The sequence below is a fragment of the Blennius ocellaris genome (genome assembly GCF_963422515.1).
Source record: "Blennius ocellaris genome assembly, chromosome: 12".
In the NCBI taxonomy this organism is placed as follows: domain Eukaryota; kingdom Metazoa; phylum Chordata; class Actinopteri; order Blenniiformes; family Blenniidae; genus Blennius; species Blennius ocellaris.
The window spans coordinates 4998915-5023500 of record NC_137661.1 but is presented as its reverse complement, the minus strand read 5'-3'; the positions used below and the strand labels follow the sequence as shown (position 1 = coordinate 5023500).

Below are 24586 nucleotides of genomic sequence, written 5' to 3'. Positions count from 1 at the left end.
ATCTTTTGTTGGAACACATCAAACGTTGGTTCCTTCGTACTCCGAAAATAACGCTGACGCAACTTTCAGTCAGTGAGGAGAAGCCGGATCACCTGCCGCCGCTCCAGAGAGCGTCGCCCACACGGGACTGGTCTCGATCACGTGAGCCTTCGCCAACGACATGTGGTCCTGGAGAAGGTCCACATACGGTTTACTGGTGGCCTGCAGGCAAATCAGCATTTTGTTGGTCTCACAAGTCAATAAACTGCACAATGAACTGTGTCCAGAAATGTAAGTAATGTTTACACAGACACTAATTCTACCTTCGCAATTTTCAGCATTCCGTTGACAATTTCAGCGTTACTTAGAACAGGCATGACCTTCAGATTGCTGTCAAAGAATCTGAAAAGAAAGACACATTTTAAACTCAATTCAATCTTGGAACCGCAAACACACTCGTAACTTTACACCTGGGGATCTCTCATCATTTGTTTCTGATTGGTCTTGTTTGTGTGATGAAATAACTCCGTGATAATCAGTGCATGGTCTGAACAGAACTCAGTACAACTCTGCTTATTCAGAAAACGTTCTACATTTTCCAATCATATAGAACTAGTTTATTTGTATTTATCTGTAAAGTCAGTAGAGTCCGTGATTCCAGCTGTGATTCCAGCCAGTGCAGTAGGTCATGGGTTGTGATGCAGACGTTACCTGTTTTGAATCAGAGCCAGAACGTCCAGACCTTCGGTTCCATTCACAGGCGTGCAGAGGACAATGAAGCAGTTACGGTGAATCTGCACAAACTCCTGAATCCGCTCAATGAGGACCGATTCCATGTCTGGGAGGACTGGGAGTTCAACCAGCAGAAATGCTGTACCTACAAAATAAAAGCCGGAGGGAGCAAGTTTAGGAAATACAGTATTTGTGTGCAATATGCAACATATATGATAATATTAGCAAATGTGACCTATTAAGCAATAATTAGGAATTACAGGTCTGAGGTTTTTTTTGTTGCCATTTTATCATATCTACCTATCTATATACTTATATATATTCTTCACTATTTACACTTCAGATTCTCACTGAAGGCATCAGAACTATGAATGAACACATGGAATTATGTAGTAAACAAAAAGGTAAAGTTTTCCCTTAACTGCAAAACCGGAAGTTACATTCAGCTTTACATTATTACATCTTTATAACAGTATTTCATTATTAAAAATACACTATAAAATGTACATTATTGCATGTCATATTATATATTATAATGTGTATATTGGTGGTGATGTTGGTGTTTTATTACCGAGGCAGACCTGACAAAGGGAAGATGATGGCTCCAGGCTGGATGCTGTCTGATAGTCTGAGTCTGTGTTGCTGGGCTGTTAGCATCCCGCTAACTTCATGCTCCTGCAACAAAAACACTTAAAAGTCAGATCATGTTTGAAAAGGGATGACCATTAAGGCCACTTCTGAGATTTTGTCTCTCATTCTGTGGTGTTTCCAGGAGCTTAGCGAGCTAGTTGCTAATTGAAGGTGCTAATCCTACCCGCAGGGTGGCGCTGATGATAACGGTGGTTTTCCAGGGAGGAGGTTTGTCTGTGTATGTAGCCATCACCTGCTGGTTCAGACCAGGTCACCAGGCACAAACAAACAAACCACAACTCACAGGTGACCAACTACACAGCAGGGGTTTCAGATATAAGGACAGGAGGACAAAACCAGCGTGCCAGGGCGTCCTGCTTGGTGTTTCGGATTAAGTGGTTTCCATGTTAACTGGTGACCGACTTCCTGTAACGGCCCTTAACGTCAGATGTTAAACTAACACTCACAAAAGGTACAATACGTCGAGACAGGACTGTAAAGGCAGTTCAATGGTGTTTCGCCATTCCAGCTACGGAGCTCTGTCGGGTTTATAACATCTGCTGTTGTGTCAACAACCAGGTCGGCACTAGTTAACAGGGAAACCACTTAATCCGCAACACCGACTACAAGATGGATTTACAAAGTGTTAAAAAAAAAAAAACTTAGATTAAAAACAAATCATGTGACAAAATTTCAAGTGAGAACGTATTGATTTTGCATTCCCGTTCAGAAAAGTGTCAATGTCTTGAAAACGATGCTCTGTTACACAGAAACTGCAGAAATGCTGAATACAATGCAGGCCCGGCCACTATGGCGTGCTATTGTCTTTTTGGCTGTTTATAACGAACGTGCAAGGAAAACAATATGCTATAGTCATATGGCCGGACAGCCTCGTTAGATTGTTATCATGGTCAGTGTTGGGCAAATTACTTCCAAAGTTTTTATATATTATTATTAAACTATATTATTAGTTACTCTCATTTGGAAGTAACTAATGACAATACAATGTCACTGTCTCTGAACTGTAATGCATTTCATTACTTTCACATTACGTTTAAGTTACTTACACTAAAATAACTGCAGAAATATGACTAGGCATTGTAAATTGGTGAAATGTAGTTTATTGCAGCCAATTGTACATTCAGCAGAGGGTGATGGAGTATAATGGACATGTAGGCTCATAATGGTGTTGGATAGATAGATAATTACTTTATTCATCCCCCAAGGGAAATTGTTTTGTTGCAGCAATCTGGTACCTAGGAATATTATAAAATACAATAGAATAGAAATAAAAGTAAAAAAATAAAAAAATAAATATAAAAATATCTGGGTATAGGACATAAAGTAAAACACAGAACGGAAGATGGGCACTTAGAAATAAGCACGAGTAATTATATTGAGGCTCTGACAGAGGTAGAAGAGTTAAATAGTGTTATTGCCGTGGGTAGGAACGATTTCCTGTACTGTTCCTTAGAGCAGCGGGGTACAACAAATTAATATAATAGATCAGTTATCAGTAAAGACTCAAGTGCCTGTCAGAGTCTGGTAAGTTCTTATAGAGATGCGACAAAACTTGGAAATCCAGGCCAATTCATGTGAAACACAATAGAGCTTGAGCCACTATAATGTGATCTATAACCTGAAGACACAACAAGGCACACAATCTCACAATCTTTGTTTCTATTCTTTTATTCTCTATTCATTCAAATTCACAGCACAAAGATGCCATACACTGATTGGACATAACTCATGATTTAGCAACAATCAAAAGGTGCTTTTGGAAAACCAGACCAGGCCATTTTCACTGTGAATTATACACAGTACAACAATCACATACATTAATAGAAGTGCCATCAAAGCCAGGTTGAATCATGTAATCCTCACACACTAAATATTACGCTGCAAACAAACAACACAAATAAGTTAAGGTCCATATGTTCATGTTGCATAGTGCATTTCCACTGTCAGCTCTAGGAGCTAACCGCTGTCGTGTGAACGGACACCAAAAACAAAATGAAAGCGTTGCATTTTCAGTTGAAAACGTTGTCGTGTAAACAGGGTCTAAATTGTCCTTAGTCCTTTAAGAAAAATGTTGGGACCCACTGGTCCAGACCAGCAACAACAAGAGAAAAGTTAAAGTAATCAATGTATGTAATTCCACCTGTCACCATTTGACGAGACAGAGCCGGAGTAGCATTTGAAATGACAAAAGTTCAATTTGATGTCACATTTATTTCAAAAAATATGTTTTGAGTTTGGCAAAGAAAAGACTGAAGTTGTTGAAATGATGAGGTTTGGATTGATTATGAAAGAGGAACACATTCGTCTGGACACAGTTGTAGCTTTTTTGTCGATTTGGATTGAAGTTTGTCATTAAGAGAAACACCCACCCAGAGATTTTAAGAGTTGCAGGTTTGAATCCCGGGTCACCACTGTCACTATCAGCTTCTTCTAGGGTTGCGTTGTGGTCGACCACGGCTCCAGGCATGTGCAGTCCAGGTGAGCTATGATTGAGGTGGATTAAATGTATAGAAGTGGATGAATAAAATCATTTCCACCAGGAGTTCTCCAGCCCGACTGTTTCTCTGCCAACATCTTCAACTCTTTGGGTTTGGTCGACTGGTGCTTCATCTTTTTTTCACTGCAAAACATGCATTTGGCTGTAACTTTCTCCATTACTTCAGTGAAGCCATGTTCTATGTAACGCTCCTAAAAAGAAAATCTCAAGCTTTTCTCCTTGGATAAATTCACCTTTTTCTTTCGCCTGACACTCGACGGACACAGGAGGTTTACGTTCCATCCGGCCATATCCATGCTATACTTTAAAACTTTTAAATAGTAATTAAAAAAAAGAACTGGTAAATGAATGATTCACTTTGAATGTAACTGCTTCAACAGTATTTTTTGTGGCACAAAGGAATTCAATGCAGACTCACCTATTTTTAAGACTTCACCACCATGAATCTTTGGCGCCCCCTTGAGGTGGTGGTTCTGACTAAATAAAGACATTTCATAGTTAAAATTCTACTTGACCTATTAACATACACGAGGATTGCGTAACGTGAACTATAAAAATAAGAAATATTGATTGATGCCCTATTTTTACAAGGTACTTAATGATTGTCGGTAACCAGTCTGTCTTTGAAAAGTTGATTCCTTCAGCGCCTACGATCTTCAGGAGTGTCTGTACATCCAGCTGGGATCAGCGGTCGTCTCTCAGTTGGAAGGTTGAAGGTTTGATTCTCCATTTCCCCGTCTATGTGTCAAAGTGTCTTTGAGGAAGACACTGAACCCCAAACTGCTCCCAGTGGACTGAGCTGACAGCATGACAGCTGCCTCCATTAGTTTGTGAATGGGGGAATATGAATAACAGCATAACAAAGTGCTTTGGGATTGCTCATGCAGCAAATAAGCATTGTACAGTTGAAATCCATTTAAAGGATGGTTTCTAACAAATGGTACTAGTATATATGTACCTAAACACTAAACAATCTAAAAAGAAAAAAAAAATGAGAACAAATGAATGGACTTATAAAAGTAATATTCAACTTGACGAAAGCATTTGCACTTCAAATTTTGAAGGTTATGATATAGTATACAAGTTATTAAAAGTAGTCATGAATAATGAAAAGTTCCAATTAATCTCTTCCAATAATAGACAAAACTATTCTAATAATCAATAAGTGCAACTTGCCTGTACAATCCAACCTGTGGTGTCATAAACCGAGTTCCTCTATATATTGAAAAGACATGTCTTGCCTGTCCTTTGGTTGTCGGTTGTGCCTCAGGCAGCGGAAAGAACAGGCTCCTTTGTTTGGTTTCCTTTTTCCAGAAACACAGAATCTTTATTTTCAGTAGGACACAAAATTCAAGCCAGAAGGCCAATATTATCATTCTTTTAGAAACTTCAATCGTATTATCAGAGGACTGTCTCCCAAAAAAAAAAAAAAGATTCAGAGAAAGAGGTATCGTTTCCTCCCTGAAATTTTTTTTAACCGACAGCTTTTCTAGCAACACCAATTGAACCGGTAAACATACAAAAATATCATCATGCATAACAGCTCATGTGCGTCGACAAGCGACTCACAAGTGAGGAGGTGAGAAACGCAAACAAACTGCTGCAAAGTCCAGAGTTTGGTCAAGTCCTGAAAGAAGGTGGGGGGGGGGGGGGGGGGGGGGACATGGTGAGATTCTAAATAGTAAATGAAGGTGGAATGGACGCGATGCCGTTGGTTCCAGTGCTCAGTGGTGCGTCTCCAGCTCCACGATGGTCCACTCACCCTGCGGAGACGCAGCGTCTTCCGGGGAGAAACTGGTCACAGTGATGCTGGTGGACGAGTCGTCCATTGGCGAGATGAGCTCCGCCCAGCGCTTGAACGTCTCCTTCTCCGGGGACAGGAAGGCCTGCGAGTCCAGGCAGTCGCGCGACAGGGACAACGTCTGCTTGATGAGGTACTGGGCCAAGTTGAGCTCCTCCGGCACCGGGTTGATCACACCCAGGTTGGACTCGTGGTCCGAGAGCAGCTGCCTGAGCAGGCTCCAGTCCCGCTCGGCGAACTCGCCGCCCGTGTCCAAGTCGTCTCTCTGCTCTCCCTCCGGTCGCTGAACGTCCCCGTCCTTGTCTGGGCGGCGCTCAAAGGCTTCTCCCACCTCCAGCTCGTAAATGGGAGAAAGGGCTTTGGATGGTCGACGCTCATGTTTGCAGCTTTGATCCAATCTGTCACAACCATTGTCCCCTAAAAACAATTGACAATACTGCAAAATGACAATCTCAATCACTTCGCCAGGGTTTTTTTTTTTTTCTCTTTTCTTTTGGTAAAACCATTGCTGCTTACAAAAATAAATCAGAAATCCCTGAAAGTTAACCCTTAATGCAACCGTCCCCTCTATGAAGAACATCTTGCCGTGACGTCCGGAGAGGACAACAGCAACACTTTAGTCCGTTTTCAGTTTTACAATCAATTGTCCAAAATGCAGCCGTTCGCGTCGAATGTGTGCGTCAAAAGGGGAGGCAGTTGCTTTGAAGGAAACGTACAGACGAACCAAGTTTAGGAATGCATCTCTTTATCCACACGTTCAAAGAAAGCAGCCGTGCGTTGCCAGCACCAGTGAACTTCACACCGGGGGAGTCCTGCGGTAATGGAGCAGCAAGACTTCTTTTTCTGAATACGGCACACTGTAAATCTGAATATTCAAGGTAATTCAAGGAATTAACTAATGCAAACTTTGAACAAACAACAGACGTTGCATTGGGATAAATATTTCAACGCTACATAAACGCACCGCATGAAAGAAATGATTGCATTTTCAAAACTGATTTCCACACTAGTGAAGGTTGAGGTTGGTAAGTGTGGTGAGGTATGGTAGAGAACATGCAACGGTCAGGATGAAGGCTCGAAAACAGGCATCAAAAGCAAGTTAAAAAAACAAAATTCGTACAGGACAATATTTTTAAATCTTCATCTTGTCTGTGTAATTACATAGTCCTGATAATCCCCTCCCTGAATGCAGATGGAATTATTTAGTATTGTTGACTTAAATATGTTCATAAACTTCCTTTTTTTTTTTTTTTTTAAAGCTTTTAAGTCACAATAACTGAAATGTTTGAGTTGATGAGTTAATGAACTTATTTTACTTCAATCAAGAGGCAATATTTTTTTTGTAAATTCCATATTTTTTTTATTCATAGCATCTTGTTCAGGTTTACAGTGTTGTGGAAAAAAGAGAGACATGGCAAAACCATGACAGCAGCTCTGTACACATGACACTTCACAGAGGAGGCTACTGACGCTACACACAAGCTACTCAACGAAAGCTCGTCCACATAAAAACACTGCGTTTTGCTTGGATGGACACCTACGTATCGAGACACGAGCCTATTCTGCATGACAGGATGGTAATGAGGACAAATAATAAAAACAAACAAACACAAACATTTAAAAAAAAAAGATGGTATAAGGGAATGGCAAGGTATTTGATAACAGCATGCGTGCAATGCAAATTAAAAAGACAAAATAAACAAAAGTCAAGTACATTCTTAATTAAATACAAAAAAAAACAGAACAAAGGAGATGCAGAGGAAAAGAATAATCTTTTGTTCGAATCAGATTTTCTCAAATCTATCGCTTCCAACAGTCACAGACTCCTCCACTGCAGGAAAAAAAATAAAAATAAATGACAAATTATCAAAAAACCTGAATCTGTATGTACATAAAAGTGCATTGGAGTAGCTCAGCCACAGGCCTTGTGACCAGGAAGCTTCTTTTGGACAAATCCCACTTTATAAGTCAGTCTTGGTGACGTAAACTCTGCTTTCCCTGCGAGCTCAGGCTCAGACAGTGTTGTCTGAAACGCCTCTGGCTGGAAGGTAGTCTGGTTAGTTCAAATGTACACTTAAGATTCTTTTTAAAAAGAGACCAACTTCCATGTTCAAAAGGATATTGACGTTGCAAATTCAAATTTGTGTTGTGGTGACAGGGTGATTGGAATTCAAAGACCAATTTGAATTTGAACTGCTGCTCGTAACTAAACCAGTATGTTTAGTAATATCCTTTTTCTTTCTTTCTTTTTTACTGAAAGTGGAGTCAGGTATGTGTTGGAAACAGGTAAGATTGCGAATTAAGAGCAAAGGAACATGGATCTTGCAGGAATTAACCTTCACTGATGGATTGTGGGGAGGTAAGATGGGTTGGGGGATCTAGGACGACTCCGTAGATTATACGTTACCTGCAGGAGGCTGTGCGTCCTGTACAGGAGAGAGCCCTGCGAGCTCAGGCTCCTTTACGTCTAGGTGCAAAGCCGCCTTCTTGCCTTCTGGTTGGTTAGCGGGATTTTTGTTCATCCGTCCACTGTACTGCTCAATGTGCCGCAGGTCCAGGTGACACGGACGCTCGTGTGGAGGCGGGTCTCTGGGGTCGGGGTCCGGCAGAGTGCAGTCCCACTTCTCCTCCTCCACCTGGACCCGGGTGCTTTCCTCACCCACACCCTGCTGGACCTCCGTGAGGAAGACCGATTCCTGCTCCTCGTCCTCCTCCCCCTCCTCCTCCTCCTCGGCCTTGTGATTCTGGGAAGCGTCCTCGTGACGGTGCGGGACGTGGTTCGGTTGGTCACAGGAAGGAGCCGTAGAGTCGGACTCAAAAACGTCACAGGGCGTTGAAGCATCGTCCGGATGTTGGGGAGGAGTCTGTGCGCCGCCCTCTTCCGAGCCCAGCTCCTCGCACTCGTCCACAGAGAGCAAGACGGACCGCCGGAAGTTGGAGGTGGACTGGTAGTCGGGCTGGTCGTTGTCCTGGTCCGCGCCGTCGTCGTCGAACGCCAGGTTCACGATCCCCTGGAAATGCGGCGAGGGGTCAGTCGGCGGCGGTGGCGCTTGCCCTGGAATCACCTCCACTTCAGACCTCTCGTCTTCCGTCTCTTCTTCATCCTCGTCCTCGTCCTCCTCCTCCTGCGAGGAGAAGAGCTGCGGGTTGGGAACATTTTTTCCAGTCGCCTCAACCTCCGAGTGCACCTCCTCTAGGTGAACCTCGTCTCTCCGCAGCCAGGACCGGGGGCGCTGCCTCGCCGCCTCCTCCTCACTGGTGGTTTCTGCCTCTTTCCCACGGAGACGCACCTCCACCCTCAACCCGGCGCCGCCCTCGTACATCTTCAGCTCCTCCGGGGTGCTGGTGTCGCTGCTGCTGCGGCCCAGGAAGTCGGGGCAGCGCATGGTGCTGCACTTGGAGACGCCCCGGTCGTTGGAGCAGTCGTCGTCTTGTGAGCCTCCGGCGTCGTAGTCCTCCGAGCGGGGCTTGATGTCGTCGGAGGAGGTGGTGTGCGTGCTGCCGGTCTCCGACTCCGGGCTGACCTGCTGGTGCACGCTGCTCCACGAGTCCTCCAGAGGGGTGTCGGTGCTGCCCACGCTGCACGGGGTGTCGACGGGGCGCTCGGCATCTCTTGGCGAATTTGGCGAGGCGATTTTGTGGGCGTGTCCGGTGCCCACATGAGAATGAACGGCGGCACTTTGAGACGGCTTTGCTTTGCTTCCTTCCGTGTCACTGACCTGAGCAGGTGCAGCTTTGGGGTCGTTGTTGGCTGCTGGGTGACGAGTCGTCTCGTGTGCAGCATCGCCGCTACGTCCCTCCTGTGCTGTAGCAGCAGCAGCAGCAGCAGCAGTACTACTAGTAGTACTAGTAGTACTAGTAGCAGTAGCAGCAACCTCGGGGTTGGACTCCAGGTTGATCGGGTCCGTTGTAGTTTGGCTCCTCGGCTGTTTAACGTCCACTGCAGAGAGTTCACCGGGATCGTGCTCGGGAATACATTTGTCACCGGACTTACAATCAGAATCATTCTCCGAACCTTTGCTGCCCTCAGTGTTCTTGTTGGCAGTGGGGGTTTTAGTTTTTGACGAGGCTTTCTCTGTCGATAGTTCCGTGTTATTTTTCAGCTTTGGTCCAGACTTGCCGGCTGCTGCTGAGGCTTTCGCTGGTTTGAGGGTTGACTTGGCGGGGGCCCCGGGCACTGATTTGGTGATCTTCTTTTTAGGTGCTTCCCCGACTGTTTTATCTGCTGCATCTTTGTTGTCATCTTTCCTGGGGAAAGCTGGCTTTTTTATAGAAGACCCCTGTTTGGAGACTAATAAACCAAAATAGAAATAGAGCAGTGCATAAATACCGAGCAGAAAGTTACACGCAGATGATTGAGCAGACATTAATCAGCTCACCATTACTTTCCGGGGTGTTTCTTCCCTTGGTGTCGGCCCTCGCCGCCGCTCCAGCAGTGGCTGATGTGGACTTGCCACCTTCTTTCACACTTTCGTTACTGGTCACACTGTAAGTTGTAAAACAGACATAAACTGTAGAAGCACAAAAAGCTTTGGGCACAAAATCGAGGTGCTCCAGCTCACGTCATCACAAAATGCTTTTGTAAAAAGCGGCTGCAGAGAAGGAGAATCGTGAATTAATATTCATCACAAGTGGGGTGTTGCAGTTTGTCAAGGGCAAACTTCTGAAATGAGCTGATTAACAATGCAAAGAATTTCAAATTGTAACTGGTGTCCTTGGGGGGGGAAATATTCTCAGACAAAGTCTGATGTCAGGAACACATCTCTGCAGCTTGCGTCTCAAAGTCAGTGGAACTGGTACATCTTTTCATTATCTGGTATGTTGAGTGAGTTTATAGAAAGGAGCTTGAGGAAATCAACCATAGATATTCACGGCTGTTCAAAGTCACATTAGGTACGACTGAAGGAAGACTTTGACATGGCAGAGAAGATTTCCAAGGAGCAGTCGTCTAAATTTGGATCTGCAGTCGGTTTGATTTCAGGAGTTTGTGTTGTAGAAGTGACACGAGACAGAAACAACGTGAAAAGGAGCCAGGAGAGAATTCATATTAACATAGTCCAAAAACCTTGCTGTTATACTGCAAAGGGTGAACCAACGTCATATCAAATCCTACAGTTTAAGAATGGGATGTCAGCCAAGTATGTATATTTGTGTGAATGCAAGCGAGCGGATACTTTTGGCAATGCAGTGTATTCTTGCAGGCAGTCGCGTTTGGTTTTTTTCTTCTTTTTTCTTCCAAACTACCAGCCTGAAGACATATAAAATTTGTAAGCTATGTGGTAGAATCTCTGTTTTCACAAGGGAGGCCAATCTAGCAATGCAAAGAAGACATGTTTATTTAGGCTCCCAGCTATTTATTGGATAACGTACAATGCTTGCTTTCTGAAGAGGCAATTAAATATTCATGCAATCCCAAGACGGGCAGAGTTTGGATGATGCCGACTGCAAAACAGGTATTTTTAACACTTTGGAAGGACAGAGAAGCTTGTCATCGTGTCCTACGCCGCTGCTTTATCGCTCCGACAACCCAACATAACCTGAAACAATAAAGCGACACTGTTGCTACAACACTCAATTTATCTGCCCTGTACTTGGTACGTTACAGTAATCCATTACAACCTCTTCCACTGTCAATTAATATGCGGCTTTACCAATAGTTTGTTTGTGAAAGACAGGCGACATAGGCATTTTAAACAGTTTCACATATTGAAACATTAGCAAAGGTAAAGTAGGAACCGAGCCATAATTAGAGGCAGTGGCAGCTTTGAGGTTAAACAAGTAGACCTGGGATCTCAGGTTTGATTCACACACAACAGGTCACCACCGTGGGTCCCTGCGCATGACCCTTGACCCCCGTCAGCCCCCCGGTGCACTGTAATGTGGCTGCCCACTGAATCTTGTAAAAAAAAAAAAAAGAAGGAATTTCCCCAAGGAGATTATTAATTTATATTTTAATTTATTATTTCTTTCTCCAGTGGTCTTTACTCCCACCATATCCTCCACAGTCGTTCTTTCATGATGAGTCGCTTCAGTGTAATATAGTCCTGTGTGGAGTAAACGTACCTTCTGCTGGTTCTACCGTCTGACCTCGGGGGAGGTTTAGTCGTCGGTGATTTATTCATGGCCTTCGTTTGTTTGGGCTTTGCACCTGAAAAAGCAAATATCCACATGTCTAACTCCAGGAATGAAAAGCTTGTGACTGCAGATGGACGTGGATTTGCACTGGAGGTGGATGGAAAGCGTCCAGTCCCAGTAGCTTTTCAACTTGGGAGTCACGTGTGTACCTGTGCACGTGTGTGTGGTTTGATATAGAAACAACCAAAGCTGCCAACCAACTAGTGGCCCGACATGAAAACTATACTGTTTTCTGTGCAAATGCAAAACTTTTCTGAAAGGAAAACTTGAAAAGATGTGGTGTAAACGAAGCCTGAGTCAGACTTCAATCGCCAGAAGCCACAGCTGTCCCTGTTGCAACCTTTGAACTTTTTTCATTCACAGTTTGCATCTACATGTCGATTTGTAAGATTTCCTATGTAACACTACTGTGGTGACAATGACAAATGTGCACCTCACAGGTGATGTGAGCCAATCAAGGGGAATGGCATCTGTTATACCACACCCATTAAATAAATGGGTCTGATCTGTCTGAATCAAATAATGTTCGGGGCTGTGGGGATGGCCAGCAGGAGAGGGGCGAGGAGCAGTGTGCTCTCATACGTGTGTGAGCTCACATTACAGACATGAAGTCACTTTCAGGGTGGAGTACAGGGACTCGTGCTGCTCCGAACAGCAGGACAGACAGCTGAGGCCCACATGAGTGTGAGCCAACCCTGGCTGGGATTACCGCACCTCCCTGAAGCTGAAGTCACCACAAAGGCTTCAAGTGATCGGCCAGCGCCACCCTGTGTGACAGCTGCACGGCTCCAACCTCTGCTACACTGCTGCTAAGTTGGACACCAACAGGCTGTCATGGCCACGGCCCATGTGTGCATGCTTTCCTTGATAAGATTCACACAAGAAGCTGCCTCTGTGTGTGTGTGTGTGTGTGTGTGTCCCTCCTGGCTCTAGCACAGCATTCATCACACTAATTAGACTGGAGGATCTTTTCATATTCCAGCTCCAGTGTCACTGCCGGAGTGGACTTGCTGACACTACAACCCGGCTGCAGTGATGTACAACACGTTAATTGGTGTCAGTCACGGTGATGAACAGTAAATTCATTGATAAAAGACCGAACCTGAAATGGAGTGGGCGTCGCTGGCACCGTTCTCTGGCGAGGGGCTGCCTGACTTGGACGAAGCGCTGGGCTGGGTGGTGCCAGCGCCGTTCTGAGCCTTTTTGACGGAACTCCTCGGAGCCTTTGCTCCCGCCGTCTGGCTTGAGGACGTACCGCTGGGGGGACACGCCTTGGGCCTCGCACCCGGGTTGGGCTTCTTGTCTTGCTCTTTTGCCCCATGAGAGCTTCTGGGGCCGTTGGTGCTCGCTACGTCGCGTCTGGCCCTGGCGGCTCCAGTGCCGTTCACAAATGGCACGTTCGCCGAGGCCGTTTTTGCCGCCGCCGCCTTTTCTCCTGGTTTCTTAGTGGCTTTGGCCTTTGAGGCGGGACTATCACCCGCTTTGCTCGCCATCCCCAGTCCATCAGACTTCATGGCTGACGCTGCACCACTGGGGGAAGAGGTGCTCCTTTCAGCCAGGCCCAGACTCCTGTGCAGAGGAAGACTCTCAGGCGCAGGTAATGGGCATGTTGCAGGCCTCGGCTGTGGGGAAGAAAATGCAAATGGAATCGTCAGAAATGAAGTGAATTGTCGAGAAAACTCTACGCATAGCGGTAAGAAAGTACAAGATTAAGACAAGTCGCAGCTGCAGATAACCAAACTCATGCCGCCTGTCCCCTCTAACTTTTCGTGTGCGAACTATCTTTAATACAAATTATATTTGAAAATGATCACATTTTGCAATCATGATCACATCATTACAATTAAACATACATACTACAGAAGACTTTAGTCCAATAAATGAAGCCTCCAGGCACGGTGAAGTCAAGCTCAGTATTTTAACACATTTGGCCAATCAACTGGAGCCCCACTGCACTACATTTTTTGAAAAATAGATCGCATGTCACTTCTTTAACATTACATAAACCCTGGTGGAAAAAGAAGCACAAAAATGAGGAAAAATAAAAACTAAGTCAACAAACTGGTCGGCTTCTGAAATGAAGCTGTTAGCAAGAAATTCTGAAGCATGTGATTAATAAACAATACGGAAAAAAGCAAGAAAAACTAAAACCAAATACGACGTAGTCATATCTGGTTCAAATTCAACCCAGTGAGACATAACGCAAGTCATATTGTGATCGTCAGATATTGGGACTGCACAATATTAAACATGTGATTCACAATAATGTTGAGTGAAGACTTAAAAACTGATATTAGTCACACTTCATTTATCAAATTATTCATTGAAAATTGACACATCTTTGAAGGGGGGGAAAATAAACGTCATCCATCTTGGATGGACTGTAGCCAACATTTATTTACAGTAAGTGGTTTTGCTTTGAAATGGAAAAATGTATCTTTTCAGTTGTAGTTTTGCATTTCATTTGTCCCCAAACCACAACTAGCCGAGTCCCGACAAGACTGTCGCCTCTCAGGAGCAGCGGGTCGATGAGCCTAAAAATATGTTTTTGTTTGATGACGTAGTGCCAGGGAGCCGCATGGCGGTGCAGTGCTTCGCGCTCTCGCCTCACAGCCGGGGAGCTTGTCTGGAGTTTGCATGTTCCCCTCACGTGAGCTCAGGTTTCCTCCAGGCACTGCGGCGTCCACCCAACCCAAAAGCATACATGTGAGGCTAACTGGTGACACTAAAGTGCCTCCAGGTGAGTGTGTGTGTTTGTCCTGTGACAGGCTGGTGACGTGTCCAGCTGGATCCTGACCTGGCCTGTAGTGTAGGTCAGGATCCAGCTGGATGGAGGACAGACCGATGGACGGACAGACTGACTGACAATCTCTCAGGCTCGGAAAACGGAAAACTTTTGTCGCGTATGAGGATTTGTTCACACAACAACGGCAGTTGGAGGCACTGAAAACACAACTTTTTGAAAAGGGATTCCAAGGAGGAACTTTTCAAAAACCGAGGAAAAATGCATCTTTCTGAAAACACTTGGGCTAAATACTAGAATAGATTGCCTTTGTTCGAGGCGCTTCAGTATGTCTTCATTATTAAACCTGCTGAAACGGTACGATACAGTCAAGACCACAGAAATCTCCGGAAAAACAACGATCCTCAACAAAATATTTTCACATGTAAACTAAACCCACAGCGCCAACTTGTGCCACGGCATGCTAAGATTCTGCCAATGCAGTGTAAACTGACATCATTTTGAAAATGTTGCCTTGTAGACACAAAGCTTTTCTGAAACGAAAACACAAAAACTATGCGTTTTCATTTGAAACGGTCTAAATTCAGATTTGAGCATCACCAATGGCATGTGAATGCATCTACCAACATCAAAAGCTTTTGGACTGCTAAAATAAGCTAAACAATTAAAAAACAAAGCTATATTAGTGGAATCGATCTAGGAGAAGAGGTGGACAACCTCTTGCATACCTGTAATTTGGCCAAACAAAACACTTTCCCAAACACTGGTGGAAACAATAAGCAAAGGAACATTAATCTGATTTTATTTGACATCCGGAAAAAAATATCCTAATTTTGACAACCTCAGACCAGACAAGTCTTGTGGCCTCCATTCAAACAAGGGTGCAAGCCCAGTGGGGGGGGTCCACGACCTCGAGGTGGGAACTACTGACCTAGAACAGCTGAAGACAGTTAAGAGTCACATCCTGAGAGATCTGAGTGGCCGCTACTGCTCGAAACCACGAACACCTAATATTTCGACAACCCCGATCTGGATCAGCTCGGCAAAGCTCATCTCAGCAATGCATCAGTTCTGCTCATTCATTCTTTCTGCCCCTCTTTGCTGTGCGGGTGGAGCATTTATACCATATGGCTGTGTGGACGTCTCCTCGCGTATATGTTTACATCATCAGGCCAAGTGAAAGATTTGGGTCCAGCTCGAGGGATCAAACAGTTTAAAATAGAGCAACGCTTGAAAGCGTCACCAAAATGGTGAACAATACCTTGGAGCTCGTCAGTACAGGTTTTTTGCGAAGTCTTCGATTGTCACCTTCATCAAGAGCATCTGTTGAAAGAAGACAAAAAAAAAAAGGGTGGCAGGGAATGTAAATGAATAATCAAAATCTGGCTTCATTGATTTCCTCCACAACATTACGTCTGTTTCTCTGTTATCTGAGCCAGAGCAGCCATTGTTTTCATTCATAAATCCACGTTTCCCACACCCTTTGTTTACTCCTTGCCCTTTCCTGTGAGCAAACAAGCATTAGATGAGTGGATTGACCAGTCGGACGTGTCCGGAGAACAATCTTGGAAAAAAAAAAAAAAAAACTGTGGCCATTTCTTCACTTCTTCAATAAACAAGTCAAAAGCTGCACCTATTTTTCCAAAGCATCCCTAAAAAAATGTTTTAATAAAAAATGTCTAAATCATTTGTCATCTAAGAGCTGGAGTCTTGTTACACTGGCAAAAAAATGTAGCAGGAATAGGCACGCACCGGTACCAGCTGCATGAATTATTCATGTGGTGCATTTCACCACATTACTGAGGCAGGAGGCAGCACATGAATCGTACTTTGCAGATACTCTTTAAGACCAAAGAGGACTGCCAGCCTTTCACTACCGCCTATTAAAAACAAGCACGGCGCATCTGGTGCATTTGACCATGTTGGCGTGCGCTCAGCTGCCACGGACGGGTCAAACGTAAAGATTTAGCACTCCGAAAGAGACAATAAATGGGTTAAGTGTTGACCGGGCTGCTGCTCATAAAAGGAGTCAGGAAGCGTTAAATCAGCCAACGGCGTAGTCACCGAGGGCTTGGTTCATTGCTAATTATGCAGGACCACTGTTTTCAAGACCAGGCTGGGTCAAATAGTAAAAAAAAAAAACAACAAAAAAAACATGCACTCACACTGCAGTATTATTATTTTTTCAGCTCACACACACAGATTTTCGTTTTTTGCATTATTACCTGCCAAGACTTTCTCCTGGTGTCTGGACGACAGAACCTCCCATCCCGTCGTGTGGCGAATGGCGTAAAAGGACTGAGCCAGGAAGGTCCAGAGGCGCCCACGCACTGTGCAAAGCTCCTGCCTGAATGGCTGGCGGTAACAGAGAGCGAGAGGCAGAGAGGGGAGGAGAAGAATGGATGAGGGGTGCGCTAAAGCACGGGCGAATCAGCAGCTGCTTGAAGAACCGTTTCACCATGGCAACAAATATCCCTCCCTCCCTCCCCTCCTCTTCCTCCTCCCTTACTCTGTCTTCTTTGCAGAATCCACTCTGGCTCCTTCATGGAGGAGGAGGGGGGGGGGGGTATGTCTGTGATGTCACTGGCTGATGCCCATACTGTGGTTTACATGGCTGGATATAAAAATGGGGGCTGGAAGGATAGGGAGGAGCCATCGCTTCCCCCTTACACACACACACACACACACACACACACACACACACACACACACACACACACACACACACACACACACACACACACACACACACACACACACACACACACACACACACACACACACACACACACACACACACACACACACACACACACACACACACACACACACACACACACACACACACACACACACACACACGCGCCAGATTAGCAAAGGCTGCTGGCACACGTCACAGTCTCCCTGCTCCTAATCCATTCTGCCATACTGTACAGTATTTACAAGGGTTATGGGCTTTAACTTGTGCAGCGAGGTCACTTTCTCCTGGAAGTCATCCCCCGAGCTCATCTGGCCAGTCTTTATTTGATTTGTGTTTTTTTTTTACAACAACCATTTCACAAAATAAGTTGAGATTGATTTCCACTGGACCTGATCGTGATCCGGGTTCACAGAGGTTATTAGTCTAACTCAACTTCATGTCAATCTTTGTTGATGGAGGTAACAGGTAACAATAAGAATTGTAATCGTGTGTGAGGAAGTGGAAGTTTGGCAGACAACTTCTTTGTTGCAACAACTGAAAATACTTCTTATTTCTTTGAACTTTCTTATAAATGATACTGCAGCTTTTGGAATTATTTAAAGTCACCTCCTCAGTTCTGCTCATTCCACAAACATGTCCAAGGGAGCACAAACAGGACATACATATATGTTTACTTAGATTTAGGTAATGTATGTCATCATCAGAAAGAGATCAGAAAAATGCTGCATTATTTTTAGCTCCAGCTTAATGAACATTTAATGTTAATTAATCCGCATGTATGCTGCATGGATTCAGAGGCTTAGACTCATCTTATCGTGCTCAATGTGCACATGCAGGCGATGTACATGCTGTATATGCTGCCTTACCATGACTTACAGGTTAGAGCCAACATACCAAATACACAGAATAGTTTCACGTTTACATGGCTACATTTTGAACATGGTGTCCAGTTACAATGGCAGAAATGCTGAAAACAATGTAGTTAGCATGTTGGGACAATAGTAGGTGCTGTTGATAATACAAACTGAGAATCGCACATAAAACACATTCAAAACAAAATATCAAGAAACAATTCAGTACTCAATAAAGTAAAACACACTCTGGACCACAAATCACTCTACATTTTATAGTGTTCACTGGTATTACCATATCTCCATTACAGTGCAGCGGTTTAGGGAAAAACATATAAATGTTCAATAGAGCCACCATCAATTCTACAAAAGAGCGCAATAAGGACAATTCAGAAAACTGCGTATAGACATCATACAAATTCACTCTTCTTGAAATCAAAATTATTCAAATTCACTGACCTGGAATATTTTCAAATGACACAAATGATGTATAAAGCAATAAAACAACCAACTCCCTACAAATATTCCAAACCTTTTAACAGACATGGATGTTACATCTAGAGTTAAAAGCTAAAACACACAACTTTAAAGTAATTTTGTTTGTCAGTATGTGGAGTGACAGTGTGGAACAGATTGGAGGCGAAGCTCAGAAAGCGTCAGATCATCAGTAGGGGAAACCTAACCTCACTCCGGTCTAATCCCAGCTCACATTCCCCATTTGTGGGTGAACAATCCAACGCTTGGTGGAATCAGCTTCACTATAATAGGAAGAGTCGACATTGAGGGATCAAAAAGCAACATTGTTATGAACGCTCTGCCGCCACAAGCCAGTTCTCTGTGGTAACTTTTCTGACGCCTCCTGCTTAAAACCCAAAAAGTCAGAAGGATCGTGAGGCCTGGTTTCACAGTCTGTATTCAGCACAACCCAGTTCAAAGCCCAAAACAATAGTACAGGGAGGTACTATTGTTGACACTGCTATAAGAATGGTTTATTATTTATGTATATCATTTATTTACTATTTTTCTTGTGCAAACACCGTTCTGCGGTCCAGTTGAGCTTTCTATTTCTTTTTTGATATCCATTCCATTTGTTGTTTTCATCATTCTGCCAAATCAAATCTCTTTTTATAAAAGCTCTATCAATCACAGGACTTAGTGACAGCTGTGTCTGCGTCCACCATTATATATCAAACACATTAAGTGGCAAAAATAACCAGCATGGACAGAAAAGACAATAATCAAATCAATATAATAATCGGCGTGTGAACGAAGCAAGTTCAATCATTTTTAAGGTGCGTACAAACTAATAAAATTTTTCTGAGTTTCATCATCATGATAGAAAATTAATTTCATGATTACACATTTTTAATACAGCCCAAGATATTTGATGGTTAATTTGACTCTCCATTCATTACACACAGAGGCTTTTTTCATTCTTCCCTTCTCTAACAACCAATCACAGTGTTCAGCAGACTGCATCATACATAGCAACGGGGTCGACCACACCTCCTCCTACAATAAAGGTTTCTGTTGACTCCTTGCTCAGAGTTGCTCTTGGAAACTTCCTGAATCACTTTGAAAGAGTCCTTGGAATTTGTAGGCTCAGTTAGGAGCTCTGAGAGACTGAATACCTGGTTCAGAGCTCCTATGAGCAGCCAAACCTGTAGGGGGCAGTATGACGATAAGCATTAAGCCATGATAGCCAATCAGAGTCCAGGAAAAAACCACAATGTCACGAACTGTGGCGTAAATCTGATGTAAAAGTTTACCCAGATCTCCACTTTGGCCTGAGTTTTCAAGAATCATCGTTTGTGGTGAGTCGTAGCTGTGCTTGTGTAAATGAGCAGCCCAAACGCACAGGAATATGACCGTTTTTCCAAATACCCGGGTATGAAAAAACATGGCCTGAGACAGCGTGGAGGATGCCTGCAGTGATAGCAGAGCATAGTCTCTCTTGCTCTGCCACCGCGTGGTGGCGTTATTCTCTTCAAGGGTTGGAGGGCAGGTTTCTGTACACCCGGATCCATTTCCTCCTCCCTTTGATGAAATGGGCGCTTTGCAAGTTGCTCTGTTGTCATCCTTTCTCATGAAATGTAACAAAGTGTGTGAGTGTGTGTGCTACTTGACCACCATGTTTCCTGCTGGCTGCACTGGTCAATGACGCCTTGTTGACGTTGCGTAGGTCGTAGGCATGTGAATCTCCATCTCTGACAACGATTCAATAGAGATCTCGATACACTACCAGTGATACGATACATGAGCGATTCATTGAATCCCCCGGTGATACGATTCAATTCCACACAATTCTACACAATGCAATTTAGTGCAACATGATACGATTCAACATGATGTAAAGCAATTATACCAAAAATGGAAATAGAAAATAAGAACCTGCAATTCTATATGGTACTAGAGGCAGATGATTTATTCTTTATTCCAATCCTGATAAGCAGCACACTTAACAAAAAGTGCACATTTTGCTTATAATCTACGAGAACTCTGCATCACTTTATGAATCTTCTTGTTGTCCTCATAAAAAGCACAACACAAACAAACAGGCCTTTTCACAGCGTTGGGATTTGGAACCAGATTCAACAAAAGGTGTGGCTCCACAGCATTTTCTGTCACGGGGCGGGACGGGTTTTCTGGATTGTTGTTGGAGATGGTACGGAAAGAACCCGCGACCACCGGGTACAATTTTCCACGACCCCTCCGCTGAGGTACCTAGCATCCAGGAACGGATCTGTGACTCTGTTATTGTTTACATGCGCCACTTTGTGCTCACTGATTGATTTCTTAACTGGTTTACTGAAACGTCGGCGTGTGACATAACACCGTGGTCTTTTAACAAGGTCGTTAAAAGACCGCGGCGTTGTGTCACTCCTCTCAGGAACACATCCGTGTTCTTCACTGGAGCATCTCCTAGTCGTTCACAACACCACCTACATTTTTACTGTACTTTCTGTTGTGGGACCAGAGACAGAGCAGTAGCGGCACCAGGATTTTGATTGTGGGTGAACCCCAAGAAAACTGGATGGTCCAGTTAAAATAAGACCCTAAAATAAACTACGGGTTCCCTTTCATCTCCGTTTCAGCGCTTTTCTGCAGCACTGAGGACAGCGACTCAGTGGAGTTGTCACTACAGCGTACCTGAGTGGCTTCACATGCTCTCCTCAAGGCTCGCCTCATCGCGGTGGCACATTCATGCTCCACTCTGGACTCACTTCCGTGGGCGCTCTGTAATGTAATGTAATGATCCCGAAAATATCTCAATTCCTGCTGCCTGGCGTTCTCCACCTTTCCTAAAATATTCTAGGTTTTATTTCAGAAGTTCTGAGTTGTACGTCCATCTTTATTTGCTTCTAATTTGTGGTTGTTCAGACGGGAGGCGGAGGATCTGGAGCGCTGGAACGCCGCAGAGCCGACCCTGTGTAAAGGGGCGGATGACGATGTTGACGTCACTGCGCGTGGGGATCCACATGTGGGGTAGAAGCTGCTGATTGGCCGAGAAGCTTTCACTCAAAGCTTTCCTCAGGTTACTTATTGGATGAACTGCTAGAATGAAAACCACTCACTACTCACTATAGGCCCTGGTCAAAGCATGGTCAAAACAGGTGGGCCCGGGACCACCCAGGCCCAATATTAGGGCCACGGGTGGTCCTGGGTGTGCTTTGCCCCACCATAACCTCCGGCTCTGCCCTGTACTGTGTGGTGGAACAGCAGCTATAAGGAATCGGTTCCTCAAATTTGGAACTAGTTTTATCACAATGTCACAACTTTAACAGTAAGACAACAACAACAATCACTATCAATGAGTAACTTAAAGTGACACTTTCAATAATGTAACTAAACTCAGATTGCAAAGCTAGATAATACAAATAATAATAACCTTTCACAACTATGGTAGGTCTTTCACAACTGTTTCTGCAAAAACCAAAAGCAAACTATTATTTGGCAGAAGCAGCTGCTGTAAACGGTCACTCAGTGAGAGACTGAGTGTCACTGAGTCCTATTCAATGTAAATAACAAAAAAAAAAAAAAAAATATATATATATATATAAAATACACTGAAAACAGACCTGTCTGTAAATGCCACTCACTGTGAGGTGTAAGTGTTTCGGTCCGTCAAAGATCTCATCAACCTGCTTTATGCTGCTCTGGCGAACCTCCATGTTGTGGGACTAACTTGCAGGAGAAATGTGCGTTCTGGCTGATGGTGGATTCAATGCGATATAATTAAACGTGCAAAACACATTTTTCACAATGTATTTTTTGAAAAAGTACAATGTGAAAAAAATTGATGCAACTGTGGATTTTACCGCTGCAGGCAGGCAGGGACCGATGTGTCTGGATTTCACCTGTAGATTGCACCGATGCACAGTGAAGGGATCGATACACGCATATCGCGCACGTTTGTATCTAGATGCCGATTCATATTGATAATCTCCACATGCTTCCTAGCTAGCACAAGTTGAACGGCATATGTGTTGACGTCACAGATGCCCACTGGAATCAAAACAGGAATTGATCGCAAAATTAGCAAACGCTTCAATGGGATTGACAAAGTAGAATTTTCTGCAATTTCCACGTAGAGAGAGTTGACGCTTTTTAAAATAGTTCCACCTTCGAAGCTGCAACAAAAGTTTTGCGATTTCACTTCACAGTCACACACACTCACAGTCACACACACGATGTTTTGGGCCAGACGAGGAAGCCGGAGCATCCCTCTCTGCCCAGATTCCAACCCAAGTTGTTGGTCAACCGGTGCACCGCAGATGAAAGGTGAATTTAAAATCCCTCATCTTACTTCCACTTTGTTCTGCTCCTGCTGCTCGGAGACGATCACGTCCTCAGACTCGTCTCCACACAGACAGTCGACAGCAGCGAAGAGCTCACAGCAGTTATCGACAGTCACTCCATCGGCAATGGCTGAACACAGCTTTCTCAGCAACATCGGCTCTCTGGTGAACTCTTCTCTCTGTGAAGCACACCGAGAGAGAGAAAACTAAATCAAGACAAGCACTAAGTGTGTCTGCAGATATTCACAGTAAACAAGTGGTATGCTTCAACAAGCAGGTTGTGCGACAAAAGATAAAGGAACTATGAAATAAAAGAAGCTTGAGGATGACACTCGGCACCAAGGCGAGCCAGCTCTTCACCTGGCACAGGATGTACCTCTGTGTGTTTACGTGTTCTTATCTTCAGGTGCTATGGCTTCCCTCTACAATCCAGAAACATGTTTGATGGGTTGACTGCTGGTTAGAAAGCAACCACAGGTACCTGTATGCGATTCTATTCCTCTCCGTTTGCCCAGTGATTGGCTGGATGGATAGATGGACATTAGACAGTTGGATGGAAGACACATTGATTCTGAGAACATTTGTCATGTCATAAATGTTCATGTCACTCAGGCAGAAATGTCTTTTTCCTTCAGAAAATGTGCTCACTGTAAATAACGTTAAGAAGACCATGCTTTTCTTTTCTGAAGGGGGGGTAGCGTATAGCTCCATTAACGATGGTTCCTTTCATATTTGCAATGTTTGCTGAACTCAGGCCTTGTTTACACGACGTTTTAAGTGAAAACCCTTTTCATGTAAACGGACACCCAAAATGCAATAATAGTTTTACATTTTCACTGGTTTTCTCAGCTAATCCGAGTCGTTTTAATCCACCTCAGTGTCTGCTCCCTCAGAGTTTAGCATTTCTTAAAACAGAACCAGCGTTCACTGGCTTGAAGGTCCTCGTGAGCTGCACTTACGATGCGAAGGTCTCGGAAGGGTTGTGTGTGGATGACTGTGGAGAAGTCCCGGACGATGACCCGCAGACTCTCCTCCTGCAGCTCTTCGGCCAGCTCCTTCACCTTCTGGGCCCACTTGACCTCGGGGAGGCTGCAAATCAAGTGCTCGGTGTGGCACAGTACGGTCACTACGTTCTGCACAGTCTGAGGGAAAACATCTGTCAGCTTGAGGAACTCGCTCTACTGGAGAACAAGGTAAGAGCTGAAGAGCACATCGCTTATATTCAAACCAAACACTCGGTGCCACGAGAGCGCGTTGGTTTATTCACAGAACCACATTACCCTTCTAGAAGGCCACAATTAATAAATAATCTCAATTAATTAAATAATTTTGATTGTGAAAAATGATTTGGCTTTCAAGAAGGAATTCTTCAAGAATGACCAACTGAGATTACATTTTCTATTGTGGGCATAGCTGTGTAGGATATCAACCAGTTGTCTAATGTACAACAGGCAGGGATGGAGTCTGCAGTGGTCTGAGACGGACTGACCGGACAGAGCAACACAGTTGATGACGAATCACTCGCACAGCAGGAGGCAATGACGGAGATCCATTTGGAGACGAAGAGCAGACAAACAATCTGCAGAGAGCGTCACGGAGCTGTTTTTGCCGCATGACTAGACAATTAACCGGCTTAACTTCACCGCACACCCTGATGAATTAGTACAACTGGAACCATTTGGGAACACCGAAGGCAT

General features: G+C 44.2%; 2 protein-coding genes across 2 annotated transcripts in view; both read right to left on the bottom strand.

Annotated features, from left to right (window-relative positions):
* Positions 1-69: 69 nt before the first annotated feature.
* Positions 70-1591, bottom strand: cUnh1orf146 (chromosome Un C1orf146 homolog; the record flags this gene model as incomplete). The annotated part of the gene is made up of 5 exons (XM_080505679.1): positions 70-201; positions 303-381; positions 691-856; positions 1293-1386; positions 1526-1591. The coding sequence occupies 5 exons, from the start codon at positions 1589-1591 to the stop codon at positions 70-72; spliced, it is 537 nt and encodes a 178-aa protein (XP_080361805.1).
* Positions 1592-5583: 3992 nt separating this feature from the next.
* Positions 5584-24586, bottom strand: part of btbd8 (BTB domain containing 8) — a gene marked incomplete at its 3' end in the record, with an annotated part of 38549 nt that continues 19546 nt past the window's right edge. Inside the window, exons 13-21 of the mRNA XM_080505678.1 lie at positions 23849-24031; positions 22898-23068; positions 16764-16893; positions 15800-15861; positions 12898-13417; positions 11724-11808; positions 10040-10146; positions 8068-9951; positions 5584-6077 (exon numbers count right to left, since the gene is read on the bottom strand). Of these exons, the coding sequence (XP_080361804.1) occupies positions 5584-6077; positions 8068-9951; positions 10040-10146; positions 11724-11808; positions 12898-13417; positions 15800-15861; positions 16764-16893; positions 22898-23068; positions 23849-24031 (3636 nt within the window). The remainder of the gene's footprint in view (positions 6078-8067; positions 9952-10039; positions 10147-11723; positions 11809-12897; positions 13418-15799; positions 15862-16763; positions 16894-22897; positions 23069-23848; positions 24032-24586) is intronic.